Consider the following 11,760-nt stretch of genomic DNA (forward strand, 5'->3'; position numbering starts at 1 on the left):
TTAAATCGGACGCAAATATATATGGGAGCTATATCTAAATCTGAACCGATTTTCACGAAACTTAGCATACATCATTCTAGGCTTAATTCAGTACGCTGTGCCAAATTTCATGCAAATCGAAAGATATTTAGGGACTTTGGTGGACCATTTGCCTTAAATCGGACAAAAATATATATGGGAGCTATATTTAAATCTGAACCGATTTACTCGAAACTTAACACACGTCATTCAAGACTTAATTCAGTACGCTGTGCCAAATTTCGTGGAAATCGAAAGATATTTAGGGACTTTGGTGCACCATCTACCTTAAATCGGACAAAAATATGTATGGGAGCTATAACTAAATCCGAACCGATTTTCACGAAACTTAACACACGTCATTCAAGACTCAATTCAGTACGCTATGCCAAATTTCGTGCACATCGAAGGATATATAGGGACTTTGGTACACCATTTACCTTAAATCGGACGAAAATATATATGGGAGCTATATCTAAATCTGAACCGATTTTCACAAAATTTAACATACATCTCTCCAGACCTAATTCATTACGCTGTGCCAAATTTCGTGCGAATCGAAAGATATTTAGGGAATTTGGTGCACCATTTACATTAAATCGGACGAAAATATATATGAGAGCTATATCTAAATCTGAACCGATTTTCACGAAATTTAACATACATCTCTCCAGACCTAATTCATTACGCTGTACCAAATTTCGTGCGAATCGAAAGATATATAGGAACTTTGGTGTACCATTTACATAAAATCGGACGAAACTATATATGGGAGCTATATATAAATCTGAACCGATTTCCACGAAACTTAACATACATCTCTCCAGACCTAATTCATTACGCTGTGCCAAATTTCGTGCAAATCGAAGGATATATAGGGACTTTGGTGCACCATTTACCTTAAATCGGATGAAAATATATATCGGAGCTATATCTAAATCTGAACCGATTTTCACGAAACTTAGCATACATCATTCTAGGCTTAATTCAGTACGCTGTGCCAAATTTCGTGCAAATCGAAAGATATTTAGGGACTTTGGTGCACCATTTACCTTAAATCGGACAAAAATATATATCGGAGCTATATCTAAATCTGAACCGATTTTCACGAAAATTAGCACACATCATTCTATGCCTAATTCAGTACGCTGTGCCAAATTTCGTGCAAATCAAAAGATAGTTAGGGACTTTGCCTTAAATCGGACGAAAATATATATGGGTGCTATATCTAAATTCCATGGGTTCTAAAGGACCTCAAAAATATTTTTTTAACAAGTCACGCCTTCAATCCTTGTTGAGAGCCTCCATAGCTTACCTCCTGTATAGCATGCCTAGAAGTCGTCTACAATCTATATCCTTTTGCCTTAGTCTGAGTCCGTCTTGCTATCCATGTATTTCATCGTTAATGTTTGTATTGGTGTGTGTGTGTCTGTGTGTCCATTCATTGGTATCGTGGGTCAGTAAACCTACTTCCGGTTGACATAAATTCGCCTTGGACATGAAAAGTTTCGTTGGTCGGTTGTTCGTTTATTTCGTTAACGTTGTTGTCGTCAACGTCACCATCAACCGTCGTCCGACCACCATATCCCGTTGTTAGCAACTGGGATATTTTTTTTGGGTTAACAAAGAAGGAGTATATATGTGTGTGTGTGCGTGTTGGAGTGGTCAGCGCCAAAAAGAAGTGGCGTTGGGCATGGATAAAATGCGTGGTCTTAAATACGCCTTGATGGGTCCTTGGAAAAAATATTTTTAATAACTCCACGCCTTGATGGGTCCTTGGAAAAAATATTTTTAATAACTCCACGCCTTGATGGGTCCTTGGAAAAAATATTTTTAATAAATCCACGCCTTGATGGGTCCTTGGAAAAAATATTTTTAATAACTCCACGCCTTGATGGGTCCTTGGAAAAAATATTTTTAATAAATCCACGCCTTGATGGGTCCTTGGAAAAAATATTTTTAATAAATCCACGCCTTGATGGGTCCTTGGAAAAAATATTTTTAATAAATCCACGCCTTGATGGGTCCCTGGAAAAAAATATTTCTAATAAATCCACGCCTTGATGGGTCCTTGGAAAAAAATATTTTTAATAAATCCACGCCTTGATGGGTCCTTGGAAAAATATGTTTTAAAAATCCACGCCTTAATGGGTCCTTGGAAAAAATATTTTTAATAAATCCACGCCTTGATGGGTCCTTGGAAAAAATATTTTTAATAAATCCACGCCTTGATGGGTCCTTGAAAAAAATATTTTTAATAAATCCACGCCTTGATGGGTCCTTGGAAAAAATATTTTTAATAAATCCACGCCTTGATGGGTCCTTGGAAAAAATATTTTTAATAAATCCACGCCTTGATGGGTCCTTGAAAAAACATTTTTTATAAATCCAAGCCTTGATAAAGGATCGGCTGAACTAAATATTTCCTAACCCCAAAAAGGACTCCGATTGGGACCATGAAAACCAAGTCAAACATTTTAAATGGCCATTTAATATAAATAACAGCATTTACGTTTCCCGGCTTCCTCTAACCGAACAAGAAACAACCTGCAGTTAAACACTTTACCACCATCATTTCCTTACCTCACTTGTCCGACAATAAAATAGAAGATTATCATTCCACCTTCCAAGTTACATTGAATTCCTTTCGGTTCATAAATAGCAGCTGCAAAAAACACTGGCCAAAAATAAAATCTCCAACATAACTTCGAAATCAGGTCAAGGATATTAAACAGAAGCTAAATAAATATTCAATTTAATTTATACTGTCAAAAAAATAAAAGTCATCTCCCGGCAGGGGAAAATGTGCGATGTGGTGACAGCATTAAAAATGCGTTGGAAAGCCCTAACTTCCAGAAAACGATGTGAAAAGCATGCCCTGTAAAGAGGAAAAACTTAAAAGGAGAAGAGTTAAAAACTATGATTGCAGGAGCTTATAAGAGTAGGATTTTTAAAATTTTTAAGGGACATACCCAGGCGTAGATTTATGAAAAATAATTTTTAAGGGACCTATCCAGGCGTAGATTTATCAAAAATAATTTTTAAGGGACCTATCTAGGTGTGGATTTATCAAAAATAATTTTTAGAGGACCTATCCAAGCGTAGATTTATCAAAAATAATTTTTAAGGGACCTATCCATGTGTGGATTTATAAAACATAATTTTCATGGGACTTATCCAGGTGTGGATTTATGAAAAATAATTTTTAAGGGACCTATCCAGGCGTAGATTTATCAAAAATAATTTTTAAGGGACCTATCCAGGCGTAGATTTATCAAAAATAATTTTTAAGGGACCTATCCAGGCGTAGATTTATCAAAAATAATTTTTATGGGACCTACCCAGGCGTAGATTTATCAAAAATAATTTTTAACAGGAGAATAAAATACCTCGTCTCCAGATTCACTCCAGTAGATGAGCGAATTGCTATAATCCGCATAAAAGCGAAATTCTTCTACAGCAGTCTCATTTGCGCCCCTGTTCCGACCGAAGATAAAGATGAGCAGACCAAAGACATATTTTAGGAGCGCCTAGAAACAGCATATGACCGCTGCCCTGGCCATGACATTAATACAATAATCGGAAGGGAAAATATCTTTGGCCCCATTTTAATACAATAATCGGAAGGGAAAATATCTTTGGCCCCAACGTCGAAAAATTCACCCTTCATGAAGAAACATCCGTCAACGGCAGCACAAGATTCAAGCATCTCGATATACACAAGGCCACTTGGATTTCTCCTGATCAAGCAACGAGAAATCAAATAGATCATGTTGTGATAGACGGAAGGCAATCATCCAGTGTATTAGACGTTCGATCGATCCGAGGAGCGAATATCGATTCGGACCACTACCTTGTAGCCACCAGGATTTCTCATGATCAAGCTACGAGAAATCAAATCGATCATGTTGTGATAGAAGGAAGGCATTCATCCAGTGTATTAGACGTTCGATCGATCCGAGAAGCGAATATCGATTCGGACCATTACCTTGTGGCAGCCAAGGCACGCACCTGTCTTAATGTAGCAGCAAAGGTGCGATCTATCACAACACGGAATCTCCACGTCGAAAAGCTACAAACACAACAGGTAGCCGAGGCCTATTCCGCTCAACTTACCCAACTGCTTGACGAAAGCACCCCTTGTCCCGATAATAGTATAGAAGCTCAGTGGCAGACAATTGCCCACTCCCTACAAACTGCAGCAATAGCACCACTTGGGTACCAAAAACCACCACCAAGAAACCCATGGTAAGATCAGGTGGGTCGTAATGCTACTGATATGAAAAACGGGCATATAGGGCAACCCTACAGACAGTATCAACACGTAATGCGATGGAGAATTATCGGGAGAAAAGGAGAGAGAGAGAGAGAGAGAGAGGAGAAACGTATTTTCAGAATAAAGAAGGAAGAAGGAGAAAAACGTGAGCGTGAGCAAATCGAGATGTACAGGAGTCAGAATGAAGTCCGAAAATTCTACCAACGATTAAAATACCAAACCGAAGGTTTTGGTGCTGGCACATCCTCCTGTAGAGATGAAGAAGGAAACCTGAAACAGACAGCGGGTTGACGATCTGGAAGGAGTATTTTGAAAAGCTTCTAGTATCAAATAGAGGCGGTGCAGAAGATACCTCAGAACCAATGATGAGATGATGGTATAGAGTGTATACCACCTAGCCAAGATGACGTCAGAGCAGAGCAATTAATCGGCTGAGGAACAATAAAGCAGCAGGTGCCAATGGATTACCAGCCGAACTATTAAAGACCGGTGGTCAGATGCTGGTCAGTAGCATGCACCAGCTCATTTGTACAATTTGGCTAGAATAATGCATGCCCAATGATTGGATTGGAACCTTTGCATCCTGTGTCCCGTGCACAAAAAAGGAGACAAGACGATATGTGCCAACTATAGAGGAATAAGTCTCCTTCCATCGCATATAAAGTGCTATCCAGTATGCTGTGTGAACGATAGAAACCAATGGTCAATGACATTATTAGACCATAGCAATGCGGCTTCAGACCTGGCAAATCCACCATTGACCAGATTTTCACTCTGCGCCAAATCCTGGAAAACACATAGACACATAACACCTATTCGTCTACTATAAAACCGCATTCAACAGCCCTATCCGTTCAGAGGTGTTTAAAGCCATGTCTGCGTTCGGCATTCCTGCAAAATTAATACGGCTATGCAGGATAACTTTAAGTGGCACAAGATCATCAGCTAAAGTCGGAAAGAACCACCACCTATTCGTTTACTATAAAGCCGCATTCGATAGCCCTATCCGTTCAGAGGTGTATAAAGCCATGTCTACGTTTGGAATTCCTGCAAAATTAATACGACTATGCAGGATAACTTTAAGTGGTACAAGGTCAGCAGTTAAAGTCGGAAAGGACCTATTGAAGCCCTTCAATACCGAACCAGGATTCAGACAAGGTGACAGTTTGTAGTGTGATCTTTTTAATATCCTGCTGGAAAAGGTCATACGAGACGCTATGGTGAACAGAAATGGCACTCTGTACACCAATGGACACATGTTACTCGCCTACGCCTATGACATCGATATAATGGGTCGAACATTGCGTGCGGTAACAGGCACCTTTGAACAAATTGAGATGGAGTCTGCCTTCGAGGTAGTTAAAGATTTTATATACCTTAGCTATGCTGGATAACTTTAAGTGGCACAAGGTCAGCAGTTAAAGCCGGAAAGGACCTATAGGAGCCCTTCAATACCTGCTGAAAAATGTCATAGAGATGCAAAAGTGAACAGAAATGGCACTCCGCCGATGACATCGATGTAATGGGTCGAACACTGAGAACGGTAACAGTCACCTTTGAACAAATTGAGAAAGAGTCTGCGAAGGTGGGATGGCATCAACGCGCAAGACGTCCAGTAGACTCGGACCAACTGTGGAACTTGCGAACTACAGCTTCAAGGTAGTCAAAGACTTTATATACCTTGGTACCGCCATAAATAAAACGAATTACATCAGTTTTGAAATCCGGAGAAAGATTGTGATGGCCAACAGATGCTACTATGGTCTGAGCAAACAACTCAAAGGCAAGGTCACCTCCCGCCAGAACAACCTCTCACTGTACAAGACGCTGATACTACCCGTGCCGTTATATGGATCTGAAGCATGGGTACTTACGCAAGCAGATGAGGCAGCGCTTGGGGTGTTTGAAAGAAAAATTCTTCGAAAGATCTACGGACCGATCTGCGTCAACGGTGAATATCGGCGTCGAATGAACCACGAGCTTTACAATTAATACGCGGACATCGACATAGTCAGTCGTATTGAGCTGCAGCGACTGCGGTGGCTATTCCATGTGCCCCAGCTCAAAAGGCATATAAAAGCGAGCCTACCGACGCTTCCTGTAGAAGGGGTAGGCCACGAATTAGATGAAAAGACCAATTAGAAAACAACATCTTGGAACGTGGCCTTTCAAATTGGAGGAGATGCGCACAAGACCGACGCGCTTGAAAATCTTTTTAAAGATCGGCTTTTGGAACAGCCGTTCTGTAACAAGCTAGCTAAGTAAATATCGTAAGACATGAATTTTTTTAAAAATTATTTTGGAGATCCTTCGTAAGGCGTGGATTTTCTAAAAATTATTTTGCAGGTCTACCATAAGGCGTGAATTTTTTAAAAATTATTATGGAGGTCTACCAAAAGGCGCGGATTTTCTAAAAATTATTTTGCAGGTCTACCATAAGGCGTGGATTTTCTAAAAATTATTTTGCAGGTCTACCATAAGGCGCGGATTTTCTAAAAATTATTTTGCAGGTCTACCATAAGGCGTGGATTTTCTAAAAATTATTTTGCAGGTCTACCATAAGGCGTGGATTTTCTAAAAATTATTTTGCAGGTCTACCATAAGGCGTGGATTTTCTAAAAATTATTTTGCAGGTCTACCATAAGGCATGATTTTTTTTTTAAATTATTTTGGAGGTCCTTCATAAGGCGTGGATTTTCTAAAAATTATTTTGCAGGTCTACCATAAGGCGCGGATTTTCTAAAAATTATTTTGCAGGTCTACCATAAGGCGTGGATTTTCTAAAAATTATTTTGCAGGTCTACCATAAGGCGTGGATTTTCTAAAATTATTTTGCAGGTCTACCATAAGGCGCGGATTTTCTAAAAATTATTTTGCAGGTCTGCCATAAGGCGTGGATTTTCTAAAAATTATTTTGCAGGTCTACCAATCTCTTTTTTAGTGGATCAAAGTAGACTAACCGAACAATAGAATGGGATGCTATGAATGAAATTGTGCCCATTTTTGTTTGTCACATTGCTGTTGTTGTTTTTTTGTTTTTGTATGGCTTGGTGGTATCCTTGACTCCTGCTGCACCTAATCCCATTCCCACGAAGTTAAACTTAACTCACAATTTATTACAGAGCAAATAAATTCATTTGCAATATAACAAAACAATTCGGTCAGACCCACAAAACCCCCATCCAGTTCCCCAGGAAAAAAAACTCCGCAAAAGAACAATTACCTTATAATGGGGAAAATTATTTGTGATGAGATTTTTTTTTTTCTTTTTTGGCAGCTACAAATAAAGTAATTGCGGGACAGCGAACTTCGTGGTATTGGATCTCATGCGTCTACACATTTAAATGACTGAAAAAAAATGCGAAGGAATATCGACGATGAGAAGAGGTCAACATGTTAGGTGAACTTGTCACCGATACTTTCGGCAGATGGTTATCTAAAGGGTTGTTGTTCTTGTTGAAATGTTCGGTTCATTTGTTTTGTTGTTTTTTTTTACAACTGACCCTGACTTACAAATTAATATGTAAAAGGTTACATACCCAGGTACATATGTACAAAAGCTAGTTAACAAATTTATGATGACTTGTTTTTGGAAAGAAGGTTAATATGATTCCGAATTTTGGCAAATGAAATAAAGTGATTACACATGTCGGCAAGGATGACCTTGAACTGAGGTTCGGAGAATTTTAAGGTGAGATTTTTTTCTATTAAAAAAATTCGTGAGACCCTCTGGACGATATTTTTCTTTAGAAAAAAATTCGTGTGAGACCCTCTGAGTCGATTTTTTTTTATAGAAAAAAAATTCGTCTGAGACCCTCTGGGTCGATTTTTTTCTATAGAAATAAATTCGTGTGAGACCCTCAGGGTCGATTTTTTTTCGATAGAAAAAAATTCATGTGGGACCCGCAGGGTCGATTTTTTTCTATAGAAAAAAATTCATGTGGGACCCGCAGGGTCGATTTTTTTCTATAGAAAAAAATTCATGTGGGACCCGCAGTGTCGATTTTTTTATATAGAAAAAAATGCATGTGAGACCCCCAGGGTCGATTTTTTTCTATAGAAAAAAATTCATGTGAGACCCTCAGGGTCGATTTTTTTGTTATAGAAAAAAATTCGTGTGAGACCCTCAGGGTCGATTCTTTTGCTATAGAAATAAATTCGTGTGAGACCCTCAGGGTCGATTTTTTCTGTAGAAAAAAAAATCGTGTGAGACCCTCAGGGTCGATTTTTTTTCGATAGAAAAAAATTCGTGTGAGACCCTCAGGGTCGATTTTTTTCTATAGAAAAAAATTCGTGTGAGACCCTCAGGGTCGATTTTTTTCTATAGAAAAAAATTCGTGTGAGACCCTCAGGGTCGATTTTTTTCTATATAAAAAATTCGTGTGAGACCCTCAGGGTCGATTTTTTTTCTATGGAAAAAAAAATTGTGTGAGACCCTCAGGGCTGGTTTTTTTCTATGGATAAAAATTCGTGTGAGACCCTCAGGGTCGATTTTTTTTCTATAGAAAAAAAATCGTGTGAGAGCCTCAGGTAAATGTTTTCTATAGAAAATGTTTAAGGCCTAAGGTTGATTTTTTCTCTATAGATACAAAATCGCCAGAACTCTGGTTCCTCCCTTACGTCCCCCTTTTAAAAATCCATTTTTCCAATTCCCATTTCTTTATTTTAAAAGTAGTTCCATTTTTTTCTATAGAAAAAAATTCGTGTGAGAACCTCAGGGTTGATTTTTTTCTATTAAAAAAATTCGTGTGAGACCCTCAGGGTCGATTTTTTTCGATAGAAAAAAATTCGTGTGAGACCCTCAGGGTCAATTTTTTTTCGATAGAAAAAAATTCGTGTGTGACCCTCAGGGTCGATTTTTTTGTATAGAAAAAAATTCGTGTGTGACCCTCAGGGTCGATTTTTTTCTATAGAAAAAATTCGTGTGAGACCCTAAGGGTTGATTTTTTTTCGATAGAAAAAAATTCATGTGAGACCCGCAGGGTCGATTTTTTTTCTATAGAAAAAAATTCATGTGAGACCCGCAGGGTCGATTTTTTTTCTATAGAAAAAAATTCATGTGAGACCCGCAGGGTCGATTTTTTTCTATAGAGACCCGCAGGGTCGATTTTTTTTATAGAAAAAAATTCATGTGAGACCCTCAGGGTCGATTTTTTTCTATAGAAAAAAATTCGTGGCCCGACCCTCAGGGTCGATTTTTTTCTATAGAAAAAAATTCGTGGCCCGACCCTCAGGGTCGATTTTTTTCTATAGAAAAAAATTCGTGTGAGACCCTCTGGGTCGATTTTTTTTTCTATAGAAAAAAATTCGTGTGAGACCCCCTGGGTCGATTTTTTTCGATAGAAATAAAAATCGTGTGAAACTCTCAGGGTCGATTTTTTTTCTATAGAAAAAAAATTCGTGTGAGACCCTCAGGGTCGATTTTTTTGGATAGAAATAAATTACCCGTTTAAAACACAATTTTTCCAATTCCCATTTCTTTATTTCAAAAATAGTTCCATTTAAGGCTTATCATTAAAGGATATCTCGTCATAACGGCTACTGCGCCGGATTTCATCTGCCTCCTCTGCATGCTGGTCAAAATCGGTATGATCATCCACATTGGAGGGTACTGAAACCCATTTTATGGTTGGTGATATGGAGACAATTGTTGCCCGTCGTATAGGTCCCGATACCACCGATGACGAGGATTGTGACGAAGACCATGGAACAGGACCTTGATGATGGTGATATGAATCTCCAGGCAGTGCCTCCTCTTCCTGATATTTTTGTGGATATTTTTGGGCGGGATATTTCTGATAACCATTATCCGGCGAGTGTTGAGAGGCCGTATAGACCCCTTTGTAGGAATTATGGTAGGAAGGATTTGGCGGATCATAAAAAGGATTTCGGGGTGTGGAATATGAAGAAGGTTGTTGTGGTGGAGGAGGTGGGGGAGAATAATCATTATTGCCATAACCATGCTGGAGTTGAGGCTGGTCCATGGGCGAACCCATATAAATGGGTGGCTGTTGATTCTGTTGATAGGATGGGGGAGGAGGCTCATTGTTCGATGGCCGTGGGGAATAATTTGATTGGGACGGTGGTCCATATTGAGGAACCGGGGCTCCATAGCTTGGCCTTGGCTCATAAACATCCGGTTGATGTTGTTGATCATAAAACGGTGGCCTGGGGGCATAGCTAACCTGAGGCTGTTCTACACTTTGCGGCTGATAATGGGTTACCACTGTCCCGGGAGCTGGAGGGGGTTGTTGATGTGGCTGTGAGGCCATAACATCCAGAGGTTTGGTCATCACTCCACTATAGGGTGATTGTAAATTAACATAGGGTTTCATAGCTTCCATAACTGAGGCCGAATTCAAAGCAGCGGAGGCCAACATATCCGCAGGTTGCATTACCAAATTTGCCCCTCCTGAGGCCACCACACCTGCCGATGAACCTTGTTCCCTAGAATTCATATCACCCATTTTATTGAGGCTACTGCGTCGTATATCGGTGGTCATGACCATCACGGTGGGATTCATTGAGTCCATGTGATCCTTAATGCATCCTTGCAGGAGATTCACTAAAAACAAACACGACAACAAAGTCAGGGCCGTAATGGTTGAGGAGCCCCGTTTGCCTTTTTTACCACCACCACCTCCGCCACCTCCTTTCTTCTTGCCTCCACCACCTCCTCCTCCGTAACCATAACCGGTGCCTCCAGTGGGTGGATGCACCGGAGGATGTGGATGGGGATTGGGGTGGGGATGTGGTGCAGGTGGTGGTACTCCATAGCCCGTACCAGCCGTCGAGTGATATGAATAACTACCACCACTGGGGGCCGGGGGTCCCGAATGGTAATCGTATTCCGGAGGTTCGGGTCTTAAGAAGAAGATTTTTTTTAATTATTGCTCCAATGAAGAAGAATGGAAAACTCACCCATATCCCGAGTGGCCAGAACCACCTCCACCACCTGTCCAAGCACCATTCGGATGAGATCCCGCCGAAATTAGCTGACGAAAAGGATGCAAGGATTGTAGACGAGGTCTTGAACCTAGACCTGGTGAATATGCGGGATACATTAGGCTTTCATATGCCATACGTATTTTCCGAAAAATAAAAACTGAACCGAATGCTGGAACTTCTCAACTGCAACTGTTGGCAGCTGTGGCTTCAGCGAAACCCAGATGCATTTCTTTGGAATTATCCAAGCATAACCGCCACCACTGTGACACACACATGCAGTGAAGCGTTTCCGAACTTCTTCTTTTAATTGGGGACATGGAAGAGAAAATAATTTTAGCACAGAATGAAAATTTAAGAGAAGTGGAAGATAAGGGGAGCACATAGCAAAATATGAGAACTTGGAAAAAAAGTGGACTCAGGGAAAAAATAGCGATCAAAGGGTCTGCTGATTTGATTCTAAAGAAACAGATCCCACCGTATTTTTTTCCTATAGAAAAAATGGACCCAAGGATTCTATA

The 11,760-nt window shown here is 39.9% G+C and overlaps 1 protein-coding gene across 1 annotated transcript; it reads right to left on the bottom strand.

Annotated features, from left to right (window-relative positions):
• Nucleotides 1-9,795: 9,795 nt before the first annotated feature.
• Nucleotides 9,796-11,358, bottom strand: LOC133327604 (uncharacterized). Its single transcript, XM_061536124.1, has 2 exons — nucleotides 11,216-11,358; nucleotides 9,796-11,158 (listed from the first exon to the last, which is right to left on the bottom strand). The coding sequence occupies exons 1-2, from the start codon at nucleotides 11,356-11,358 to the stop codon at nucleotides 9,796-9,798; spliced, it is 1,506 nt and encodes a 501-aa protein (XP_061392108.1).
• Nucleotides 11,359-11,760: the final 402 nt, after the last annotated feature.

The sequence above is a fragment of the Musca vetustissima genome, unplaced genomic scaffold, assembly GCF_032173495.1.
Source record: "Musca vetustissima isolate MV318-11 ecotype Yass unplaced genomic scaffold, APGP_CSIRO_Mvet_v1 utg109106, whole genome shotgun sequence".
In the NCBI taxonomy this organism is placed as follows: Eukaryota; Metazoa; Arthropoda; class Insecta; order Diptera; family Muscidae; genus Musca; species Musca vetustissima.